At 38.1% G+C, this 26,024-nt stretch overlaps 4 protein-coding genes across 5 annotated transcripts in view; 2 read left to right on the top strand and 2 right to left on the bottom strand.

Annotated features, from left to right (window-relative positions):
* The first annotated feature begins 187 nt into the window (after positions 1–187).
* LOC148719890 (uncharacterized) lies at positions 188–8,628 on the top strand. 2 transcript variants are annotated; one of them, XM_088739454.1, is made up of 3 exons: positions 188–222; positions 4,718–7,323; positions 7,838–8,628. In XM_088739454.1, exons 2-3 carry the CDS (start codon positions 4,730–4,732, stop codon positions 7,839–7,841), a joined length of 2,598 nt encoding a protein of 865 aa, XP_088595580.1. In that variant the 5' UTR covers positions 188–222; positions 4,718–4,729; the 3' UTR covers positions 7,842–8,628. The 2 variants fall into 2 exon arrangements, with proteins under 2 accessions (XP_088595580.1, XP_088595581.1); XM_088739455.1 differs by lacking the exon at positions 7,838–8,628 and having other exon boundaries at positions 4,718–7,328.
* Positions 8,629–15,085: 6,457 nt separating this feature from the next.
* Positions 15,086–19,409, bottom strand: LOC111337673 (melatonin receptor type 1B-B-like). The gene has a single exon (XM_022944016.2). It carries the CDS (start codon positions 17,779–17,781, stop codon positions 16,699–16,701), a length of 1,083 nt encoding a protein of 360 aa, XP_022799751.1. The 5' UTR covers positions 17,782–19,409; the 3' UTR covers positions 15,086–16,698.
* A 1,443-nt stretch (positions 19,410–20,852) lies between these two features.
* LOC111337672 (U6 snRNA-associated Sm-like protein LSm4) lies at positions 20,853–25,407 on the bottom strand. The gene is made up of 6 exons (XM_022944015.2): positions 25,338–25,407; positions 25,204–25,245; positions 25,004–25,102; positions 24,607–24,684; positions 22,649–22,712; positions 20,853–22,185 (listed from the first exon to the last, which is right to left on the bottom strand). Exons 1-6 carry the CDS (start codon positions 25,341–25,343, stop codon positions 22,034–22,036), a joined length of 441 nt encoding a protein of 146 aa, XP_022799750.1. The 5' UTR covers positions 25,344–25,407; the 3' UTR covers positions 20,853–22,033.
* A 1-nt stretch (position 25,408) lies between these two features.
* LOC111337680 (prolyl 3-hydroxylase OGFOD1) overlaps positions 25,409–26,024 on the top strand; it is an 11,749-nt gene continuing 11,133 nt past the window's right edge. The window contains exons 1-2 of the mRNA XM_022944023.2: positions 25,409–25,610; positions 25,738–25,757. Of these exons, the coding sequence (XP_022799758.1) occupies positions 25,465–25,610; positions 25,738–25,757 (166 nt within the window). The 5' untranslated portion in view covers positions 25,409–25,464. The remainder of the gene's footprint in view (positions 25,611–25,737; positions 25,758–26,024) is intronic.

Genomic DNA, 26,024 nt, shown 5'->3' on the forward strand with positions numbered 1-26,024 from the left:
ATAGCAACACAGCGAACTAACCCGCTAGTATTTTCAGTATACTGGATTTGCTGTGACGTAAGGTATGTCACAACAACCGAATTTTGATAAAATTCAATGCCTCATTGGTGGGGTGAGATTCCCCATATGTAATGTATCCTAAATAAACACATGCCACTGATTCTAATTATAGAGTTGGTTGTTTTACTTTACAAAGCAAGAAAGTGTTCAAAGCTAGTCGTGGTAAGTACGATATTTTACGATTTAATGTACTGATGCGTTAATGCGAGAAAACAACTGATTTACGATAAATGCGTCAACGCCTTTAAAAATAGGATGTTTTTATTGAAAGACTATTACTGAATTGATTAGCATACTTGACACATCATGGATTGCTAAAGAGGGACGTGGTTTTGATTAAACGATTATTTCTATGTCGCCCAGTAATGTATTTTGTATAATCGCAATTGGATAATCTCTTGCTTTAAAAAATAAGGAGGACATTAAACACGGTACTTCCGCCAGTTGGGTCAAATTTGTTTTACTCCTACCTATCTAGCGTTTGGATAGCATTTAAAATGCTTGTGTAAATTGAATCCCGTAGACATTCTGAATCTGTGCCTATTGAAACGCCCTAAGAAGTTTACAAATATCAAATGTGCGAAATTTTTTTTACGCGCGGGTCAGTTATCTTTGGAAAAACAATGTTCAAATTCAGAAAGACGAAAACCGTTTTTGGTGTGTTTCAATGTAAGAAACAGGTAAAAACATTAATATGGCCATTCGAAATTGAAATTTTTTCATGTAAATGTACAGCCCATGAGCAGAGATTCTTCTTCTCGCAAAATATTCATTTGGTCACGTTTAATGTCGCTGCCTTGGCCGTCGTGAGTAGCTTAAGATTTTCAGTATTGGTAAAAACGCAGGGTATATACAAATTGCAAATTGTAAGACACAGTTAAAAATATTAATATGGCCATTCGAAATTGAAATTTTTTTCATGGAAATGTACAGCCCATGAGCAGAGATTCTTCTTCTCGCAAAATATTCGTTTGGTCACGTTTAATGTCGCTTCCTTGGCCGTCGTGAGTAGCTTAAGATTTTCAGTATCGGTAAAAACGCAGAGTATAAACAAATTGCACACTAAATTAAACGTCAATTCCAGGCGGGAAAATCTGTTTTCTTCGATATATTAATATTATGGGTTTGATTTATGGGGAAGATGGAGATCGAACGATTTCTGGGTGCCTTAAAGACTCAGTTATTTTTCCTTTTTACTAATCGAACTTAATCTTTAATTCTTGGAATCCGTTCTTCCCTCTTTGGTTAATTTTTTTTCCACCTCTTAAGTTGTCACTTCTTTCTCACAATAGTTTTTTTTTTTCACGTATCTTAGTTTTGCAGAAAAATTTTTATTGCAGTTTCTTACTTTTGGTTTCATCAGTCACACGACTGAAATATCGAACACCACACTTCTTTTTAAAATGGTAAGAGGTATAAAAGTAATTTTAGAATAAAATCTGCTCCCGCTTTACAAAACTGAAATGTTTTGGACATTCAATGGACATTCGAAATTAGAAAAAATCATATTAATCTGCAAGATAAATGGCTTAACTCAACATCATGCCTTTAACTTCCATGAACTACTTAGCGAGTCCCCTTCGAAATGTAACAGTCATAAACATCGAATGTGAATACGATTAGAGAATGAAGTGTTACGTCAGTTGAACACTGTCAAACTGATAAGTTGCTTTATTTTCCAAAAATATTGGCTGAGTAATACATTGGTACTGTAAGGAGAAGGAACAAGTTAAACAATTCTTAAGTTTTAGAGTCTGAGAGTGAAAGAGTAAAAGCAGACACGATGTATGAACGGAAAGTTCTGAAGTAAAAACTGACAAACTAAGATGTAATGTTGTTCTATATAAGATGGAGAAGCTGGAAAGCGGTGTAGTTCTCAATTTAGCTTTTCTAAACGAGTTTTTTTTCTTTGTTTTGAAGGGAAAGCGTTAGTTTAGTTTCATACTCTTGGCTACCTTAATTATACGATCGGAATACTAAACAAGACTGACACTTCCTTCTTCAAGGGTAAGCCGCAAAAATAAAGGAAAAGAAGCTTACTTTTCTTTCCCGTATGAAATATGTCTACACCGCCTCAAATAAGGCAGAAACCAAATTCATGAACAGAGCACTTCAGTAAAAAAAAGGAGCCACAATCTTTTAAAATGCACTTTTTGAAGGAAACTGGAAAGTCGTGTTGATACACCTCAATCTCTATAGTGATGTTTTCAACCGATCGAACTTGTCGCTTTGCTCTCACGTGAGTACCTTGCATTTATCTTTGTTTCTTGCTATTGGTCTCATCATTCAACCAATTAGGGCTCTGAACAAAGGATGTTTATTTTTCCAAAGGTTGTCATTTTCCTGCTTAAGAAATTGAAATATTTCGAATACAAGTTTTGGATATTTAAAGATACAAGAGTTACAATTTTAAATAATTTGAACATACAGCTGTAATTTGATTCAACTTTTTATTCCATTGCTAGAAATCGGAAAGATAGAGCCACCTTAACTCTTTTAATTCTATAATCCCATAGCTCCTATGAAAATTTCGCTCTAACGAAGGGCTAACGCTCGAAAAGTCAGCTTTGAAACTCTTAAATGTGACAAATGTACGTTAGTAACTCAGCTGATAATATCAGATTAACATGTTACTCACTTCTATAACTTGAAGGTTTTCAAAAATCCTGCGCTAAAATTTTTTGGATTGAAACTTGCTAATCTTGGTGATAGAGATATAAATCTCTGGCTTATCTCACTGTTTACTCTTGCCGTTTGAACACTGTACGCATATGGTATATTTATATTGTAAGGAGAAACTGCAAATTCATCATGATGTGATGATGGAAAACACTTATAGAACTCTGAGGCAAAGTGGAACACAATTTTATTCAATTTTAGCCTTATTCTCTTGTGATATCCTCTGACTACACGTGTGATTAATACCTGGCTATTTGCATTTACGTTTTTTGTCAGGGAAAGTTTCCTTTCACTTCCTTACTTTTCTTTTCATCAGTCACAACATCTATAAACTAAAGAAGGGATGTTTTTATTAAAATGTAAGCTGTTCGCATTCATTTCTGCGTTATTATTGCTTCTTACATTTCATTTTCCATAGATAAAATCGAAATTGTTATTTGGCCAAAACAAAAGGAGTTTTATCGAAAACACTGGACCCATGTTCCTTTTTCTGAGAAAGGAAAAAGTTGACAGATGATAGCAAATTGTCTTTTAGAAGTCGCCTTTTATTCCGTATTCCAGCGATTACTAGTTTATAACGATTATCAACAGTTAAAAGACAAAGGCAGTAACGAGTGACAGGAATTGTACTTTTGTTTTAATACTTGCGGCTCACTTCATCTGTGAGAGACTTTCGTCAAAGATAACAACGAATACATTAATCAGGACACATTTAAACAACGTTATGTGTAGTTTTACCATCGTATTATATTTCTTAGATTAAGTTCAAGTCCATTATATCCTTTCGCAACGCGATGTGTAAACCAGATCTGTCACACAATTCAGTTACTTATATCTAAAAGGAAACGATGTATTCGCGAACCTCGGAATTCAGTGTTGAGGGGTAACAGGTTTTTGAAAGACAAATGGACGATTGTTGGTTGATTTATATGTATTAGATCATAAAATATGAAAGCGTTTTACCAAAGAAACTATTAAGGAAAACTTGGTGGCTATTTTTTTCCTGTCGTCCGCCACTTTGTCGAATATATAACTTAGCCTGGCCGAATGTCAAATTTCACATAGAAGACCCGTAAAGTTGTCTCGAGGAAAGGGTTGTCCCGGGAATCCGAAACTATATAAATGGGGCTTAAACCCGTTCTACACAATGTTTTTCTTGCGCGAGATCGAGACGGCCGATCCCAAGCGGGCAAGATAGGCCCACCTTGTCCTTGTCCACTCGGGTAGGCAGTCGAACATTTTGAAGAAGAGTAAGACAGCAAAGTAAGACAGCCCGGCCGGACCAATACTCATGGTCTTGAAATAACCGAGGAGAATTTGCTACCTTTCTATGATATCAAGAAATGGATAGATATTCTAGTCTTCTCGAATAAGGACGAATAAACCGTAGGTCCCGTCTCCTGCAGGGTTAGGGGTAGGAGACGTTAATTTCCAAAGCACGAGATTACTTTGTGGTGGATTTCCTCCCCCGGGTGGGATGGGTGGGTGTTTACAGAGCCCTTCTGAAAGCCACTTCAGTGATAACGCACCCTGTCTAAATAATGCGTTTCTTTCTTTCTTTCTTTCTTTCTTCTTTTCCTTCTTTCTCTCCTTCTTTCTTTCCTTCTTTCTTTCCTTCTTTCTTTCCTTCTTTCTTTCCTTCTTTCTTTCCTTCTTTCTTTCTTTCTTTCAAAGCTTTATGAAAATACACGGTGCTGTGGCTAAATGCATTCTAAACCACTGATACCTGAACTAGACCGTCAGCTGTTTTTTGGGATTGCAAAAGGAAAGAAACTCGATGGCCGCTTAATTGTAAATTTAGTCTTTCAGACCAAAAGACATTTTGGTGTTTTTTCACTTAGATTTAGCAGAGTTCGAGGTATCGATGTATCGTGGATTCGACTAGCTTTTAGTTTTTATTTTGTTTAATTTTGCTTTTTCTTCCACAATTTAAGTTGTTTGTTTTCTCACGTACGATGCCATCCCTTTTCACACGCAGGAGAGATCCGTAATGAGTAACGCAGTGGGAATCTTAAAAGCAGTCTGCATAGGCTTAGATGTCGCCATATTTCTTCTCAAGACCAATCGTGGCCTAAAAGCGACGGAGTTTTGTGATGAGTGTGTAATTCTACTCCAAAACTTTGACTCTGGTACTCACCTTGAAATCTCTGAAGACATAATCAATGTGTACTGTGCCATCTCTGGTTACACAAATGCTGCAAGATACAACGCCACAAAACTTCTCAACAAGCTCCACCGAGCTGCAATACTAACCATACAACTGGGAGACAAATGTCACGAGCAAAATCGCTTTGAAGAGGCAAAGCAAGTTTTTGAAAGCGCAGTTACCATCTTAAAAACGACTGACCATGGTAGGGAAGAAGCAGTCGCTCAAGGAAGACTTGGAGTTTTGCATAGTACTCTTTATGAAAAGCAAAAAGCAATAGGACACCACAAGAAAGCGCTTGACATTGCGATAGAAATTGGTGACAAACAAGGAGAAGGAGCAAGTTACGGGAACCTCGGAAGTGTCTACTATACCCTTGGCGACTATAAGACGGCAAAAGAATATCACGATAAGGGACTTGCCATCGCGATTGAAACTGGGGACAAAGAGAAAGAAGTAACAAGTAACAGAAACCTCGGAATTTTGTTTCGAAGCCTTGGCGAATATAGCAAGGCTAAAGACTATTACATGAAAGCATTTGCCATTGCGGAAGAAATCGGAGACAGAAAGAAAGAGTGTGCAAATTACTTGAGTCTTGGATTTCTTTATCATCAGCTTAGTAAAAATAAGGTGGCTAAGGAATATTTTGACAAAGCACTTAGCATGAGTATAGAAACTGGTGACAGAACAGTGGAAGTAGGTGCTACCCTCGGATTGGCGACTGTGTTTGCTTCTGTTCATGACAACGAGTGGGCAAAAGAACACTTCGAGAAGGCACTTGTCATCAACAGGGAATATGGCAATAGAGCTATCGAAGCTGAAATTTACCTAAGCTTTGGAAACCTGAAATTCAAGCTTGCTGAATACGACGAGGGAGAAGATTACTTACAGAAAGCTCGCTCCATAAGCATCGAAATTGGAGACAAAATGACTGAGTTACAAAGCCTCTTCTGTATTGCAATCTTAAAGACATCACAATCAAAGATCGAGGAGGCAAAACAATATCTCTTACAATGTATTAAAAAATATGAACAAATCAGGAGTTTTCTGAAAGGAAACGAAGAATTACAGATATCTTTGTTAGAAGAGTACGGTCTTTTTCCCTTCAAGATGCTCACTAAATTGCTTTGCAATACTGGAGAATTTCGAGATGCTCTTTATGTCGAGGAGCTGAGACGAGCGAGGAGCCTCACAGAATCCATGGCACACAAGTTTTCCCTTGAAATTCACATCTCAGCTGATCCAAAGACAAGGTTCGAGATCGAAAACATCGTAAAGAAAGAGAGGAATTGTGCTTTTTTGTACATTTCGTATTACAAGCGACAAGTTTATCTCTGGATTTTGAAAGCAAATGGAGACATTTTCTTTCGAGCAACAGACGAAGTGAAAGTCAACACTCTTGATGCTGAGCAAGTTTGTGATGTGGAAGGAATATTCAAAAAGAGCACCGTCGGCTTTGGTGTTTTACCCTCAGCGAATTGCGAAGATCGACCTTTGGATGACAATAAGATGACGTCTGTTCATGAAGGGAGCCGGGTTACTTTGCGAGATGAAACAAAAAATACCGATTCACGAATTCGTCGTTTGTGTTACAAATTGATCTTTGCTCCCGTGGCAGATTTACTTACAGAGCCTGAAATCGTCATTGTCCCAGATCGTTTCTCGTACCGAGTCCCATTTGCTGCCCTGCGTGATGAACCAACCGGGAAGTATCTGTCAGAGAATTACAGAATCCGCATCATCCCTTCTCTTACAAATCTCCGGGTCATTCAAGAATGTCCAGCGGACTATCACAGCCAAACTGGTGCTCTGGTGGCGGGTGATCCTACAGTTGGCCGAGTGCATTACATTGGACGTCTCATAGACATCACACCGTTGTTTTGGGCAAATAAGGAAGCAAGGATCGTTGGTGAAGTGCTGGACGTTGCACCCCTGTTAGGAAAGCGCGCAACAAAGCAGGCGATACTTCGAGCAATGCCCTCAGTGAGTCTGATACATATTAGCGCACATGGAAATCCCGAAAGAGGAGAGATTGCTCTCTCCCCTCAAAGTACTACTAACAGTATTCCACAAGAGACAGACTACCTCCTGACAATGTCCGATATTTCAAGAGTTCAAGTACGAGCTAAGCTGGTAGTACTCAGCTGTTGTCACAGTGGGCGTGGATTGATTAAAGGGGAAGGAGTTCTTGGACTCGCTCGAGCATTCTTAGCATCCGGTGCACGTTCAGTGTTGGTAGCATCGTGGGCCTTAGAAGACGAAGCAATGGCGGAGCTCATGAAAAACTTTTACAAACATCTTGTTCGTGGAGAAAGTGCCAATGAATCTCTTCACCAGGCCATGAAATGGTTGAGAAGCAACGGCTTTAACAGACCTTTCCAATGGGCTCCGTTTGTGCTGATGGGGGATAATGTGACATTTGATTTTACGAAAATTGGGTAAGTCTGGTTCAAATGAACGATTTTCTTTAATTAACATAAGTTACCTTAGCTTGTTTAGCTAACTAGCTTGCGGACGGTTTTCGTTTATTTATTCGTTTGTTTTGGACTTTGGTTTTCATCCATAAAAATTTAAAGAAAAAGAAGATGGTTTTGTGCAGTGCACGGATCCGGAAGATTTTGATGACTCGTTTCTTAAATCAGCTTTCATTTAGAGTTACCTTTTTATGGAAGATATTCAGAAATTATTGCTCAAGTTCGATACAATACTTGACGCTATTATAGCGAAGAAAATCTGGGAAACATAAGTTAAAGTTGAGCAAGTTAACTTGACTATAAGAAATAACAAAAAAACACCAACAACAATCAAAAAATAATCTAACTTATGCATCAAGCATAGTATAATCGACAATAATTTGGAGAATTTGGAAAATCCATACCCAAGGAAACTAGAGGAGAAAACTATTTCTTAAATAGGAAATATGTTCCGCATCTAAATGCTTTTTTTTTGTAGGTAAGAAGAAATTAATATGGACAACAATGCATATGAGGCAGCGAAGAAAAAGGAGCAGTGACTGATCCTTCACAAAGATTTCCTTTCCTGTACATCGTCTTTAAATGGACACTAATATTACTTTGCATGACATTTTTTAATTGTAAGTTTGGTAATTGCTTTTGCACGCTTTTTTAAACAAGGCTGAATCGAAAGCGGGCGACATTGAAAGCCGCCATTGAGCTGGTTGTTCTATCAATTAAGCGCAACAGTCAAAGAGAGATGAGAAAAAACAGTGCGCGAGAATCAAAGGCAATAATCAAACAGGAATAGAAAAATAGTGCTCGAGATACAAAAGCAACAATCGAACGAAGAAGAGAAAAAGTAGGCCGCGAGAAACAAACGTAACAGACTACGAAAGGAAAAAAAGTGAGCGAGATACAATGCATTAACTCTTTAATTATAAAAATAATTATTAAAAACTGGATCATTGGATAATGCAATTCAAGACTTTTTATTGGCTTAGCCACTATGGTATATGAGCCAATATACCATAATCTACAAATATGGTAAGCGTACGTGTCAGCTTAAAATTAAAAGGGAGCTAAAAACTTAATAAAATTAAATAATTTAATTTAACGTTTTTAATAAAACAGTTATTCCACTCGCGCTTGTTGGATATGAGATATGAGTCTTTTCAACAGTAATTAATACCTTTTCTTTTTCCTTATTCATTTTATTCATGTTATTCATGTTAATTGTAGCACGTCTGTTTGCACAATAATTCTTAATAAAGACCTTTATTATTATTATTATTATGAGATGATTATAGCCAACTCGGCGCTACGCGCCTCTTTGGCTATCTATTATCTCATATTCAACGCGCGCTCGTGGAATAAATGTTAATTATAATAATAATAATAATAATAATAATAACGGTTTATTCACAGTATATCCGCATAAAAGGTGTGGCTCTTTATCTGTGAAGGCCTACGATTCTAATATTTTATATTAAAACTAAATTATAATGACTAACTAAGTTGTAATAAAAGCTATAAATGAAAGTAAATATGCAGAATATATTGGTTGGTGGTGTAGGTTGTTTCTATATCTTTACAAGGAAGACAAAGCGCGCGCCTTCAAGAACGCCTTGCAGAGCCTGTAGTGAGATAGAATAAATATATGAAAATCATATATTTTGAACTGCGGTATTTGATACGTATGATGGACGATCCTCGCAGTAGATAGCGCTATTTGAGCAATAGCGAAATTCAGACCTGAAAAAAAAAAAAAAAAAAAAAAAAAAAAAAAAAAAAAAAAAATCAGGCCTGTACGGGACTCGAACCACTGACCTCTGCGATACTAGTGCAGCGCTCTAACCAATTGAGCTAACAAGCCAACTGAGAGCAGGCCGTTAAGTTGATTCGTAATGAACCCGTGAAAGTGATAAATGAGATAGAATAAATATATGAAAATCATATATTTTGAACTGCGGTATTTGATACGTATGATGGACGATCCTCGCAGTAGATAGCGCTATTTGAGCAATAGCGAAATTCAGACCTGAAAAAAAAAATCAGGCCTGTACGGGACTCGAACCACTGACCTCTGCGATACTAGTGCAGCGCTCTAACCAATTGAGCTAACAAGCCAACTGAGAGCAGGCCGTTAAGTTGATTCGTAATGAACCCGTGAAAGTGATAAATGAGATAGAATAAATATATGAAAATCATATATTTTGAACTGCGGTATTTGATACGTATGATGGACGATCCTCGCAGTAGATAGCGCTATTTGAGCAATAGCGAAATTCAGACCTGAAAAAAAATCAGGCCTGTACGGGACTCGAACCACTGACCTCTGCGATACTAGTGCAGCGCTCTAACCAATTGAGCTAACAAGCCAACTGAGAGCAGGCCGTTAAGTTGATTCGTAATGAACCCGTGAAAGTGATAAATGAGATAGAATAAATATATGAAAATCATATATTTTGAACTGCGGTATTTGATACGTATGATGGACGATCCTCGCAGTAGATAGCGCTATTTGAGCAATAGCGAAATTCAGACCTGAAAAAAAAAAAAAAAAAAAAAAAAAAAAAAAAAAAAAAAAAAAAAAAAAAAAAAAAAAAAAAAAATCAGGCCTGTACGGGACTCGAACCACTGACCTCTGCGATACTAGTGCAGCGCTCTAACCAATTGAGCTAACAAGCCAACTGAGAGCAGGCCGTTAAGTTGATTCGTAATGAACCCGTGAAAGTGATAAATGAGATAGAATAAATATATGAAAATCATATATTTTGAACTGCGGTATTTGATACGTATGATGGACGATCCTCGCAGTAGATAGCGCTATTTGAGCAATAGCGAAATTCAGGCCGTACAGGCCTGATTTTTTTTTCAGGTCTGAATTTCGCTATTGCTCAAATAGCGCTATCTACTGCGAGGATCGTCCATCATACGTATCAAATACCGCAGTTCAAAATATATGATTTTCATATATTTATTCTATCTCATTTATCACTTTCACGGGTTCATTACGAATCAACTTAACGGCCTGCTCTCAGTTGGCTTGTTAGCTCAATTGGTTAGAGCGCTGCACTAGTATCGCAGAGGTCAGTGGTTCGAGTCCCGTACAGGCCTGATTTTTTTTTCAGGTCTGAATTTCGCTATTGCTCAAATAGCGCTATCTACTGCGAGGATCGTCCATCATACGTAGAGCCTGTAGTATTCTTTAAAATTTGTGCAATTCCTTATATTTGCTGGCAATTCGTTAAAAATCATGGCTGCTTTAAATTACTCTTTTGATCAGGTAGCAGTTTCTACATACAATCATGATTTCATTATTAACCAGACAGGTAGCAAGAAGATAATAAAACATCATAAAGGGATAATCATATTGTTCGATTCAACACTGAACTGTTAAAGCTATGATTAGAACATATTATGGAAGACAGAGAGAATTGGTAGAGAAAAATGTTTTTCGTCTTGTCACGAGCGTGGAACAAAGAAAAAATCGGGAACCGATATTTTGTTTTTGCCGGAGAGTGAAAGGCCGGGTTGTGTCAGGTCTTAAAATAACTGAGAAAAATATGCTACCTTTCTATAACATCAAGAAGTGGTTAGTTCTAGTCTTCTCGAATAGGGACGAATAAATGGAGGTCCCGTCTTCTACAGGGTTAGGGGTAGGAGACGTTAGGGGTGGGATGGGTGGACTACTCGCATGGATCGCAGATGTTCCGTTCTAGTCCTACCCTACTGCGATAATGCAGTGAAAAAAGGTTAGAAAAGTTAGAAAATCACGGTTAAATTTCAGTGCCCTTAATCAACGGTTGAAGACAATTCTCCCATCAAATTGAATCTATATTGACTTTTTTTTTCATTTTGAGTAAATTATTCAGACCTATTTATTCTCTCTCTGAAGAAGTGCAGTGAAGAGTAATATCCTAAGGCGTCTACTGAATAATTGATTATTATTCAAAAACGTTTTTATTTGGTAATTAGTGTAGATTTAAGCAACACCTTGGTTCCCGATGTTGTAAGTGTAAACAACATTACCAGTATCGCAGTATGCGGGACACGTCTTATATATGCCTTGTGGTGCTCCCTGTGGAGTCTCTATGGCTCAGTGGTAAAGCGTCGGAGCGCAGATTACGAAGGTTTTAGGTTCGCATCCTCTTGGAGACTCAGTCGTTTTCTTGACCCATCCTCACAACTCAGCATTTTAGCGGAGATATGCTAGCCTATGTACAGCCGCCCCCTACCCTCCAAAAGAAGGAGACTAAGGGGCGGCTGTTCACGGGCTAATTAGCTTTTCGGAACTGACTCTTCTAGTCCTGAGCATAGCATATTCAGAGCACGAACGAAATTAGAGAGCGACAGGGGATTTACCGAACGTCAATACATGTTCAAGCGCTCGTTTCGCAATTCCTCCGTTGAAAAATAAACGATTAAAAAAATTGGAGGAGCAAAACGGCTATGGAAATTTTACATTTACACTATAGCTTGACATGTATGATCCAATAAAATATTGCAAGCGGTCATGGTAGATATTTCTGAACACGTCTCACCATTTTACTCGCTCTCTTCGTCTACGGATCGGACTACAGTTATGGTAGCTGTAGTTGCTGGGTAACCATGTTGTAATTTTAATTTCAATTTTCCACTCAGTATTTTATTAACCAGTCGGCGGAGTGTTCTGTTTCATTTTGTGATGAAACTGTCGCACTTTGTGAGACTTGTTGCACTTGGAAAAAAAAAAAAAAAACTGCCGAACTATGAAGGGACAGACCTTCGCGCTTTGTAAGTAATAATCTGTCGCACTATTTATTTTTATTATCATAATCATTTACATCAACATCACCATCACCCACACCATCACTATCATAACTATTTTCGACTACAAACGTATCAAAATCATGCATGCGAACTGCGAATCTAGAGATGACTATCAAAGCGATCTTCGCCTTTATGGGAGTTTGAACCCACGATCTCTGCGATACCGGAGCAATGCTCTACCAACTGAGCTAACAAGCCAACATTATTATTTTAATTGTTGTTATCATTATTATCATCATTATTATCGTTATCAGAGGCAACCGTTATGGTTATTTTATACTTGCCCCCAACCATCTAGACTAAGTTTCAGATTACAAACTTCGATTGCTAGTTTTATCATGAGGAGCGATAATCTGTTATTGCTTAGTGCGACAGCTTTTTTATTACAAAGCGCGATGGTCAGTCCCTACATAGAGCAGCAGATTTTTTTATCACAAAGTGAGACAAGTACTAATACATAGTGCGACGATCATTACAAAGTACGACCCGTACGATGAATGCAACGAGAAATACAACCTTAGTTATATTAGTTATATTAGTAATTTTATTTCGGTCTTAGCATTTTTGTAATTGGTAGTCTTATATAGTCTTATGTAATCAATGATTGTGAAAAGCACGCAATTCAACCTATGGCTGCAATGTATTTTATTTGGTAATAAACTATCTATCTATCTATCTATCTAACTTTTCCTCAGTTCAGCGGACTGTCCTATGAAAATTCCAGGAGATGCATTATGGAGATATGTTAACACCGCTTTGGCCTCTGTGTCTAGTGCGGTGACCATCTTGTCTAGATTTATCGCCATAACAGTCAAGTTTTTAGTGCTGCGGACCATAAAGGTTTCACTTTCTCTATACACGCAGTCTTCAGTTTTTATCCTCGTTCTCACATTGTCAGACTTCTAGATGGGATTTTTCGTCCAACCTTTATGTGCGGTGGCATATCTACTTTATCAACTCAGTTGATAAACCCAAATTAACTCGTTACTCCCACCAACGCATGCGCAGCAGCATAGTTTCTTTAGAAACTTACCCCCTTTATATGTGGTATGCTTCACCAGCGATTTGTCTGCCTTGTTTTGTTCATTAAGTTTCATAATGTAAACTCTGGTTATCTTTCTTCCCTATATCGTTTATAGCTATTATAACCATAAGTGTGGATTGGTACCTCGCTCTCTCTTTACATCTGTGGTATCCTTCCATTGCGAAAATCATTTGCGTGATCAAGTTGAGTATTGTAGTATTTTTAGTCTCACTCCCTTCGTCCGTTTACTTCTGGTTCTCAAAAGAGGAGTGATTAAGGAAATCAATCACAATTCTAGCTTTTACTATAACATTTTTGGGTGTTATGATAATGCCCTTTTGTTTTAGTCGGCTTTTCGCAGTATTGCGGTGACCTAAAGGCCAGATTAGGAGGCAAAGTCCGAACCACATGAGAAGAACAAACGGATTATCCAGAAATCATTTCCAAATACAGACAGTCTGTGTTCGCAATTCTATTTGTGCTTGACATGATGCTGTAACGTTATCCTCAGTTTGCGCTGTAAGTTTTGGGATCATGTTTTTCTTTGTAACACCGATGAGTAAGAAAGTCCTCATCATTTCATAATGGTGTTGGTCAATCCCTCGATAATTCCACTGGTTTAGTGTTTGAGATTGCCGGGAATTTGGCGCTTTGCAATTTCGAAACTTCGGCAGACTTTCAAGGTCAGCGGATCACCACATGGGGTGCAAGCCTCAGACGCGTCAAACCAATGTCAATCACGTGTTAAGCAGCTATTCTCGTCTCACCTATATGGGTGACATTTCATTTCACCGTTTCATAAATTCAAACGTATAACATAAGCTTGATTATTTAAGGGCTTGCAAAATTATACTAATTTTGTATCTTTGAAAAAAAGTAAACGTAAGTTATAACTACATCGGAGTAAAACAAAAGAGGAATTTAATGAGCGTAGAAAAGTAAACTTGATTTATGAAGATCAGAACTTTTACCGCCAGCACCTGCAACTTTAACGCTTTTCAAAATTGCAGTCTGAACTTTCTAAAGTCATTGCTCACATTTTGTCATAACAAATGATGAGTATTGGGAGATATGCTTTAAAGTGCACCTACACCCAAAAAATTTTTTTCGCTTAACGAAGTAAGCTTATTTTTTTGAGTATTTCTGCGCAAAAATTTTTTTATTTGCTCAAATCTTCAATTTTCTATGCCCAGTCAAAATATGGAAAATCGGCCGCCATCTTGCCCCACGACCGAGTTTAAAGAAGAATGGCTCTAGCGGGTAATGTGACGTCAAATCGAGAACACGAAAGTCTGCATCTCACACATTTTCACTTGTTTGGGAAGATTGTCGTCGATATCGTCCGAAATATGCCGACTAGGTGTGTTGTATGAAGATTGTATGGAGCGCGATACCCTCTTGCAAATTTCGCACGTTGCTACATCCTTCTACAACACACTTAGTCGGCATATTTTCGGACAATTATCGACTACAACCTTCCCAAACAAGTGAAAATGTGTGAAAAGCAGACTTTCGTGTTCTCGATTTGACGTCACATTACCCACTAGAGCCATTCCTCTTTAAACTCGGTCGTGGGGCAAGATGGCGGCCGATTTTCCGTATTTTGACTGGGCATAGAAAATTGAAGATTTGAGCAAATAAAAAAATTTTTGCGCAGAAATACTCAAAAAAATAAGCTTACTTCGTTAAGCGAAAAAAATTTTTTGGGTGTTGGTGCACTTTAAATAATTTGACAACTGTGGGACAAAAGTTTTAAAAATCAATTAAATTTGATTAAACAGTGTTCTAAAAGTTTTAATTAAAAAACTCCGAGAGCATCACAGTGCCGCTATAGTGGGATGGAAACTGACAAAAACTGAAGAACATAGGCGGGATATAAAGTCACTTATAGGGATGAAAAATATTAGGTTTGTTTGAATAAAGAGCAGGTGATTTTTATTCCATTCATTATTTCTACATTTTCGTTTGTTGATTCGATTCATCGGTGGATTGCAGTCTAGTTCATTTCGAACAACTACCGGTACATTAAATTTATCTTACTCTGAAGTTAGTGGTAAGTTCTCAAGCTTTCTTATTCCCGATTGATTTTATTTTTCTTAACTTAATAAACAAAGATCTAGGAATTTGGTTTTAATCGACTCTTTTCAAGACAGCCACCAGTAATATAAAGTGATCGCTCAAGAGAGATTGCATTATTTTTGTATTTCTTGTAATCTATATCTTCCATAGGCATCTTCCAATCATGGATCCTTCTGAGCGTGGTAACGCAACCTTCTCTCCCAATAGCTGCCTTGTTACTTTTCCTGGGGATGTTCCAGACATTAAAGCCGCTCCAGCCATCGTTTCGTGTTTAGTGAGCATCATATCAAGTATTATCGCGACGACAGGCAACTTTTTAGTGATGTGGGCCATAAAAGTGACTCCGTCATTACACACGCCGTCTTCAGTATTCCTCTTCATCCTGGCACTATCGGACTTTATTGTCGGTATTTTTGTTCAGCCCATGTGTGTCTTACACCTGATAGGTGCAACAACTCGCAATATTTCCCTGTACTGTGTCACTAGTGCCATGCTGTATCCTCCGGGAGTCACTCTTGTGGTTGTTTCTCTCATGACCATCACGGCGATTACTGTTGATCGATATCTTGCTCTTGTTTTACATCTACGATATGCCGCCATCATCACCGTCAGCCGTGCGATCAAGTTTAATTTGCTATTTCTTGGTATATGCATTCCATGTTCGTTTTACTTCTGGTTCTCCACAATAGGTTGGTATAGGAAGGCCTCCATTTATTTTGGTTTCATTCTAGGTATTTCTGGAGTCGCTGCGATGGTTTTCTCCTACTATCAAATTTTTGCAATATTGCGGCGGCACAAAAAGCAGATCCTGAATCAAAAAAAATTAGCCACAAGATTGCACAGATTTTCTGAATTGGACATTTCCAAGTACAGGAAGTCTGTTTTGGCAGTTATTTTTGTTCTTGGTGCAATTTTCTTCTGTTATTTACCCTTTGGAGTGAGTTTCTTCATGGCGATGTTATTCCAAATCGAGGTGACCAAGTCTACCGTATTCGTCACGGGAATAATGGTGATGTTAAATTCCTCTATCAATCCACTGTTTTACTGTTGGAGAATAACGGAAATTCGACGGTTTGCGATTTCAAAATTACGGCTCATTTCTAAAGTGAGCGAGGTACCATGTCAAGTTGGCGGTGTTACACGAGTCGAACCAGTACGATGGATCAACAAGGGCCAATGGCGGACCAACAAAGGCCAATGAAGGATCAACAATGGCCCCTGAAAGAACAACAATGGCCACTGAAGGATCAACAATGGCCAATCAGAAAAAATTATGACATCCCAAGGAACCAATGAGAGCTCGAAGTATTTACGCCCATCCGACCTCAAGTTTGTGACCAAGCTGCTGCTAATCTTGATGAGTGTGACAGTACTATCTTTATAAAGTATCTTCTCACAGATTTAAAAGCGCGAGTTGCTAATTATTATTTCATAAAATGCGCCTATACCGGCCAGGCAACCTTTGAGCTCGGAAACTGTGATGGTTCGTCCCAACCAGCTTGCTGCCTTCGAGAATCATCCACACCGCAGAGTCGACTGATATATATCTGCTCCAGAGCCACACCTATTTGTCCTACAGGCGAAGATGCATTTGAGTTTATATCACTAGAGCGAGCCCTCCGTGTAAACGTAGTCAAACGGCGGAACTCCCGACGAAAGGGTGGACTCAATGCTCCATATATGAGGGGATTCAAAACGCTTGAAGTCTGAATCAAGAAGGGAATCACCACAGCTAATTCGTGTGGGGCCCTTCTTAAAACGACCCTTATGATCAAGACGACTCCAAACGTGGGAATCCAGCATATTGCGAACGCGAAAGCCATAATGAAGAGCACTTTGGACAATTTTATTTCGTGGACGGAAACACCTTGGAGGGAGAGACGTATTCCAGCGTTATGACTGCGAATCTGTTTGGAAACGTGATAATAACACACGCAAACCAACGACAAGGAAAAGACGACAAATACGCAGACCACTGCCACTGTGAACACCGTTTCTGCGCTTTTACTCGCAAAAGTGTATGCGCAGAATGACAGCATAGGGTTGAACGTGAAAGTTCCCACGCCAAGTGCGGTCGGATAAAAAACGAAGCCGGCTATAAAAAGCCAAAGAGCGACTAAAATGCTCCAAGACCTCCTTTTGGTGAACCACTTCCGGTACAACTGTGGCCTTACAACGCGGAAGTAACGATTGACTGCTGTCAAGGTCATCGTTGTCATAGAAACATAGGTGAGGAAGTGAACGAGGAAACCACTCAGCCGACATACGGGCATTCCAAAGACCAGTCTCCCCGCAATAAGTGTACTTGCGAAGAGAGTTCCTGGGACACAGGCACTGAGAATGTCAGTCACTGCAAGAGCGGCGATGTAACTGTTGCTAGTGTTTCTAAGCCGCGGGTTACGAAATAGCGCTGTTAGAATTAAAACATTACCAATTAAAGAAAGAACGATGAGCGCAACCGAAGCAACGGATTCAAGAACGATTAAACTGAGACTTCTTGGAGGCAGATGCCACGTCATGGCCATATTTGTTCCGTTTCAAGCTTTGATATAAACGTATAAATTTATTCGTGGATTGATTCCTGGCAAAGAGTTGATACCCACTGCTATGTAGAATCCACTGCAAGGCTAGAGTATTGAGTTTCAACGTGTCCACGTCTTAGTAATTTCATCCGGTCGAGTACGATCCAATGAAATTTGATCTCAAAGAAAATAATACTCAAGATGATACCTTTGCCTCAGACAAAAATTTTTTCTTGCGTTATATAGAATAGAGACGGGAATAAACGTCTCTTACCAATTCAACCGTGGCAAGATGTAGCCATCAGCCGTTATGAACCATTATTCCTCAATCGCAAGTGTCGTCATCACCTTTAGTCAGTAAAACACTGTTGTCTGCCTAACAGCGAACTCTTTTCTTCCGTTCCGTACTGATGATGTCTTTCCTTGTAAAATACTGTGGAGATTACTTCGCTGGCAACAAAGATTGTGTGTCTTTCTCGTTTCGTAGGGGCGATGGTGGTTTAGAGCAACTTGACTAATGACTTCTCATGGGTGATATTTTATCTCGTCTTAAATATATTAATTATTCATATGCTTTTTTTTTTTTTGTTTTGTTTTGTTTTGTAATCCAAGACTCTCAAATGTAAAGTGGTGAAAAAGAAAAAGCAAAGAAAAACCTTAAAGATGATAAAGAATGAAACTGACCATGGGACGCAAATTTTCTTGATGTGAGTTATTAATCCGTTGCTCGCTCACAGTCTATTTCGAATCGACCATTAATCTCCGTTTTGAAGAAAATCAACAGCCTGGGAAAAGTCAACAGGATTATCTACCCAGACATATTGGAGGTATCATCATTTCCTCGTTTAAAATTTTATGATTAGATCTCCGAATCAAAATGACATTTTTACTGGACTAGTCCAATCAGGAACCAGAAGTAATTATTTCGGCAAGCTATTAAACATTTGCAGATAGTATCTTTAGTTTGCACGCTAATGGCCAAAATAAAATAAATGACAGTCGATGCCCATATTACTTAGCTGAAACTACTACAAGGTGCTCCTAAATGAATTCATACTTCGTTTGTGTCGTCGGCATTTCTAAACGATCACGTAGCTTAAAACTTTTTTCATTTCAGTTGTATTTTTTTGAAATCGTCCTCGATTTGCTACAGGCTAAAAACCGTTAGGAAATGAAAAATTTTGCGATAAACAGGACCGATCTTGCCTCATAGACTGATTTGTGAATATGATTTTTTTTTTCATATCCCACCGTCCGAAACTCTCAAGTTATAATTATATCAGTTTTTTACCATATTGCTTTCCAAAAATTACTTAAACTTTTAAAATAGCATGTCGGCCTCTTTCAACTAATTGATTATCCGAACTCTAAATATTCTAAATCTGAATATGAAGTAAAATAATGGAAACTTAACAATATTTCTCATCAAAAGCTGTTAAAGCTCCTCAATTTTCCGAGTGTACAACAAAACTGTTTTTCGTATATTTTACAGCTCTAGGTCGTAACAGAGACTCTTCCTTTGGAACGGAACAAAAAAAGATAGGCTTTAAACTTCTTTTTTCCCTCGACTCTGATAATGATGAAATTACTGTTTTTAAAATCATAGCCACAGGGTACGAAGAATTCCCCTCGCGAAGTAACCTATATATAGGAACCTATATTTACATCTTCAACAAAATAAAACTTAAATATGTTAGATGCAGAGCCCTCAGCTTTCTCTGAGTGATGGTAACCACAGCAACCTTAACTCGTTTGAAAAAAACATACTCAGTTTCTCATTTGAACGTTCGCACTTGTTTGCCAAAACAACAATCAAGGTACTTTCAGATTCCACGTTCACAAGTCATTCATTGACATCTAGTGTTCTGGAGATCTTTTTAGTAATTCTTCAAAACGGTTGATTGGAGAAGATAAATGCTCTCCTAAAGCAATAAAACTCTCACCAAAGTTTGTTTTCTTGATTTTGGAAATCTAAATTATCTAATCGCCGCGACTTGGCGCCGACTCGAGGAAAGGGCGCGTATCAGGGATAACAATCAAAACAAGAAGAAAATTCTCGAAAGTAATTGATTCTCACGAACCCGATTTGAGCACGAATAGGCCATTATATAGTTGTGTACTTGGTTGCCAAGCCTTCAATTTGGAGTGAGGCTAAAGGTGACCTTGTTGTGATAGAGACCAGTATATAGTTAGCATGATAACAAAGTAATTTACATTTAAAAAGCGGGAATGTTTGTATCATAACAAGGTCACCCTTGACTTCAGATCACTCCTGTTCAAAGGCTCGGCAACCAAGCACGCAACAGAAAAATGGTCTATTGAACTCCACTCAATCTTATTTGCATTACACATTCTCTAAATAGTATGCAGATTAAGGCCTCGTTTGCTAATGAAACTCGGGCATAAACATCAACATAACCCGTGTTTTAACTCTGTTACTCTTACAATCTAAAAAGATAATTCACTTAACAGATCACTCCGCAATTCTTTATTGGCTAATCTTTGTAAATCGTTTTAACACCCAAACGATATTGCCACTTCGACGAGTCTCTAAATCGTTGTCACTTGTCTGCTTGATGAAAGGTTACTATCGAAAGAACTCATAATTTTTATGCTGATTAATCCAAGAAAAAAAGGGTTGTTACATGCCATATTGGTGCATAATTACCCACGACCAGTTTTAGTTTGAAAAACGAATTTAATAATTAAAATTGGTACATATAAAGTGGACATCAATTCTTGTAGTACATAATTATAGTATGGTATCCAGTGTTCATCTGGAAAACTGAACATAATTCTGCAAAGCAAAAACACGCACAAGCAGGGTGGGGGGGGTGGGGGGGTGGCTTTTCTGGATGTTAAACCGAATAACCTCACTTCAGAGTTTTCCACATAATTTCAGCCGAGTTTCAAAGTCTAAAACCTTAAAAATCATACAGGTCACACATTAGTTGGGCTGTACTTTCCACTCACTGCCTTCTCATTAAATTAATCCTATCTTGTCCAGATGAGTTAAGAATTGTAAGGGGAAAGAGAGGGGTGTTTATAGGCAAATGTTTCATCAAACAAATATATTTTTTTTTTTTTTTGCAGCTTTTTTAATCAAAACAAGAACATTGTACTATATACTACAAGAAAAAGTGTGTAATACTAGGTCACTATAAGTAACCTGAAATCTTTCCATAGTTTCCAATAAAAAATCTTAGCTAAGAAGCCTGGTAGCTGTTTGGTTTGTTAAGCACATCTTGCAATTACAAAAATAACAATTCATATATCTTACTAGACGTTTTGTTGTGTAGTATTGCTGAGTATTTTTACGAGTTGTGCCGTATTTTGACGAGCCCGTAGGCGAGTCAAAATACAAATAACGAGTAAAAATACTCAGCGATACTACACAACAAAACGTCTAATAAGTTATTTATTATCCAACACGCCAAAATGGTAACTCAGTGCGGGCGAATTTCGCGGATGTTTATTTACGGGGAGTGCGTGACAGAAGTATGCGAAGCGGAACGGAATTGGCGCGTTGTTGTGCTGCTGTTTCTATTTTCTTCATTAAATGAAGAAATTTTCTGGCCGTCAAGCTGTTTTTCTTCGTTCGATTCATCTAATGAACTTGGATCTATATTTGCCAGCCATTCTGACTCTTCGTCGTCGGAAATATGATTCAAATTGTACGCCACTTGTTTTTTTTTTCGTAACTACAATCCAATTCTTCGCTTGCGCAATGCGAGAAAACCTGTTTAACCGGTACTACAATAGACGAGTACAAATACGCGTGATATTTGTTCTCGTCTATGGCGTTATTTGTACTCGTCTAGGAGTAGTTGGATAATAAAAGTAAGTAAAACACTAATTAATTTCCTACACCAAACAATTTTAAGGTACAACTGTTTAATTTGACAATCCACAAAATACTTGCTTCCAGCTCTTCTCCAAGAGCAAGGAAACTTTAAGATAAAGAGAGAGACATGCTTACACCTATTGAACCCATTTAAATAACACTCAAGAATATGTAGATGATCTGTACATGTAGATAATCTTTGTAACTTAAACAGTTACAGCTGTGCATGTACCCCAGAAAGTATGCACGGGAGTACTGCTACCTTCACTGACTTTTTATACATTGCATGCAGCTCACATAGAAGCATTAGGAGACATTAGACTACAAAAAGCCTACTTTTGTACCTGCTGTATATAGTACCTTATGCAATTGATAGCCACATATATTTACACATACATCAAAGCTATCACACTACTTTCCAGAGCTATCATCTCTATTTCTCTTTTGACCCCCTCCCCCTCTTCCCCCACCACGCCCACCAAATGACCCGCCTCTTCCTCCACCTCCACTGCCACCTTCTCTGTGGCCTCCACGGCCTCCACCACCTCCGCGACCACCTCGTCCTGAGGATAAAACATGTCATTACTATTAAAAGAGTTGGATTGGTGACATGCAGACATTTATCGCTGATTAGGAGAAAAAGCTCAAGGGTCTCTGGAAAGAAAGGTTAGACTAGATCAAATAATTAACTGTAATCCTTGATATATAAGAAATTTCAAATGCGAGCTGCTGATCATCCAAAGATCTTAAGAATGTTGTAAGAAGACTCTCATAGGCACTGCTGTCTATATATGATAAAAGAGACCAACTGGCATGGGTAATTTTGATTTTATCAAGAGAGTTGATAAAGTAAATTGGCTAGCGCAAAGGGTTTCAAAGCTGACATTTCTCGTGTTAACCTTTTATCAGAGTGACCTGGGGACTAGCTAATGTGAAGGTGCTGGAGATGCTGTAGCAACTGAGTAGCAACTGTCATCACTGCAAAAAACGAAACACTTCCTGATTTAACAATCTAAGCTTCCTTACCTGGTCTTCCTGTCCCTCTGCTTTTTCCTTGTTTCACCATTTCATCTTTCACCATGTCTATAACCTTTAAAGCATTGACAAAAAGAGTACAAGGGTGAAACGAACACAGAAAATAGCCCCAGTACGTCGATACCAAGTCTAATTTTTTGCAGCCTGGTGTCATTTAAGTTTAAAACTTTAACCCTTTACATCCTAACATCAGTATGCAAGTTCTCCTTACTGTTCTCTATACAATACTTATAGTACAAACAAGGAGAATTTCTCAAACAGTCAAGAGCTTTTTAAGTTTACAATCATTTCCTTTATTCTCCTGACCTTAATTGTTTGATTCAAGGGCGATATTGTAAGGAGAAATTAGATGCCAGTCATGCTTAGGAGATAAGGAGTTAACCGCTTTTGTAACATAACCAAAGTAAAGTGCGTGCTCTGATTGGTCAATTTAGCGTCCCCCATTTGCCCATGGGTGTACACTGCTGACGCGAGCAAATGCAAATACTATTTTTCCATGCGCGCTTGTTTTTCCTGGTCACGTAAGATTTGTTAAATAAAAGGGAACTCTTTAGCTACAATGTATCAATGTTATGTTATAAAACAAATGGTAAACACCACAGCGTACACTATTGGGTTATGGATGCATTTGGGAGGTTTGCTAAGCACTCAAGAAAATAGAGTCGCTCTCGGCTATTGCCTCGAGCGACTCTTACACTTTTTTCATGCTTAGCAACCTCCCGCGTGCATCCATAATTCAATAGTGTACGCTGTAGTGTTTACCATTTGTTAAAGAGTGACCATCATCTTGTTTCTCCAAACACTGAATACAAAATTCAGGTTATGAGAATGAAAGACATGATCACCTGCTCAATCAACAAATTCTCCTTGTCATTACCATGGGAAACATATAGAGAACAGTGTGGAGAATATACACTCTGATGCTAAGGTGTTAAAGAGTAAACATACAGTGGATAATGAAATCATTTTATTGATTGTGACGAATCCGCGCCACAAAGGTGGGTGCCCCCTAACACAAACAAAACACAGAACATAAACGAGCCCGAGAACACACGCCACAATACAACTAAACGTAGGCCTAGAGATATTTATTATGCTAATTACAACAATAAAGCGACTAACAATAACGATAATACAATGATCTAATTAATTTACAGGAATACGCTAACTTAAACTACAGTACACTAAAACTATTTACAAGATTATTACTATTAAGATAAAAAAAAGGTTTTTTTTTTTTAGTTCAGTTCGGTTGGGTTTCACCTTACGCCCGTGTTCTTCTCCTGTCCACAAATCACCACGCTCCACCAACAAACGACTGACAAACCAAATTCACAATTCACAAACCGAACTCACGTTTAACCCAGCTAAACGTAGAAGTTTCCAACCTCACGTAATTCGGTCTTCGCTCAGATCTTTCTTGACTCAGTTGTCTTCACTGGCTTACTGTCTAACAGAAGATAATCTTCTCCTTTTCCTTCAAGTTCTGCGCTTTAATTTCTTCGGCCAGCTTCTCGGCACACATGTGCTCCCCGACAAATGGATCTTTTGTCGTGTAAAGGAACGGTTTTGCTGAATGACTCTTCAGTGATTAAAACGTGCTCTGATCCGAACGAGTCTTGGTAACTTTCAAACCTTCACCGCCGGTGACCTTCTCTCAAAACAAAACCACCCCGTATCAAACCACCCAAATCCTTAAATACCCATGGACGCAAGGTGCCCGAAAAGAATGAAGAAAACTATTTGATATACACAATAAAGGTTAATTACACAACAGTTTACACAAGTGAAGAATAAAAATTACGTAACAGATACAAATAATCACGAACTACACTGATCCTAAGAGAATAACAAAAATAATTTACATTTAATAAATAAATTCCTAACACTTCCATGACATTGATCAACTGGAAAATAATCAGTAAAGATTGTTTTCAATCAAGTTGTACCTCATCTGGAATCCTAAGATATTTTATGTTGCTGCCTCTCACATAACACTCTGGTATCTTCCAAAACCTATCACCATCCTGAAAGAGAGTTTTCGAAATTATGAAATCACTGCTAAGCACAAAAAATCCCCAAGTTCTTTCTGCAAATGTCAAGGAGTATTTCATACAAAAGACAGTCAGAAAATACAGAATTAAATTGTTTCCTTGAAACTGCGGATCAAAAACCTCAAAAACTTCTTTGAGCATCTTGATTCTCGATTCTCAATCCCCGATTCTTGAGACTAACTAAATTCTTGTTCCTTGATTCTCGAAAGTTTAGAGGATCAAGAATTGAATTTCGTGTCGAGACTGTCAACTTACTTTTGAGCTGTTCTGTAGCAATAACAAATAAACTTACTCTAGAAGTGCAAATGACCTCCCTTAGATTAATGTTCATCCAGTTATCACAACTCACAAGATGGCCATTGTATGTCTCTCCATTTTTCAGCTCTACTAGCTGTAAAGAGAAAAAGGGTAAATTATCACTCAGTATTACCTCGAACATACATGTAGCACAACGTGCAAAATAATTCCCAACATTGTGCAATGTATACCCACCATAGGATGGTTTTGTGCCGTCCGTAAAAGAGATAGAGGTAGCTAAAGACAGTAATAAACTGTTAGAGTTGTTTTCTACGAGGGATCAGTGGGAAATCAAGACTACTGATAAATCAAATCAAACCGAAACTTACCACCATCTTGAATTTTGTCGTGCAAACGTAGTTGGCGTGGCTGCACAGCCCGACTTAGCAGCCAAGCAGCCTTGTCTTGACATTTCAGGGCGCCTGACTGTTCTTCCATGCGAAGTTTGCCTTGAGGATGAAATCTTCTAAGAAGAGAAAGGAAAATTCCACAAGTGGGGCTTCAAAAAGCTTTAAGCAGCCAAAGAATGATTTCAAGGGTGAACTTTTGAATCACTATTTTCTCGCAGAAGCATTTAAAGGAAAATTTGTTAGTGCATACAGGTTGGTTACAGCACTGCGATTAACTTAATGTACGTAATATACACGTGTTTTCTTTTTTACACAAGCGTAACCATTTGTATGGAAAAAGGGCTTTTAATTGATCTCGACATATTTTTTGTTCATTTAGGAATGAAGACGATTTTAATGGTATGTACCGACATCCTAAATGTTCTAACTCTTGAATACTATGAAATTTTCACCTAACCTAGCTAATTAAACATTCATCGACGACAAATACCGAGTCGTTGATATTTTTCGAAATTATTCTACAGGCTTCGTTTTTTAATCACTATAAACAATAATTTTCCAGCAGGAGTAATAAATAAGTAAAAACTGCACAGATATACAATTATAAAAACTGCATGCATTAACACCCATACCCTGGGAATCCCCCTTCTAGGTTCCAAAGGTCTA

The sequence above is a fragment of the Stylophora pistillata genome, chromosome 11 (genome assembly GCF_964205215.1).
Source record: "Stylophora pistillata chromosome 11, jaStyPist1.2, whole genome shotgun sequence".
NCBI classification, from domain to species: Eukaryota; Metazoa; Cnidaria; class Anthozoa; order Scleractinia; family Pocilloporidae; genus Stylophora; species Stylophora pistillata.

Bases quoted from the DNA above. Each gene is read 5' to 3' on its own strand.
- LOC148719890 (XM_088739454.1), top strand. From the start codon at position 4,730: ATGAGTAACGCAGTGGGAATCTTAAAAGCAGTCTGCATAGGCTTAGAT.
- LOC111337673 (XM_022944016.2), bottom strand. From the start codon at position 17,781: ATGGCCATGACGTGGCATCTGCCTCCAAGAAGTCTCAGTTTAATCGTT.
- LOC111337672 (XM_022944015.2), bottom strand. The intron at 22,713-24,606 runs GTACAACTTGAT...AATGCTTTAAAG, and splicing joins ATCTTAGGATTCCAGATGAG to GTTATAGACATGGTGAAAGA. The intron at 22,186-22,648 runs GTAAGGAAGCTT...TTTTATCCTCAG, and splicing joins CAGAGGGACAGGAAGACCAG to GACGAGGTGGTCGCGGAGGT.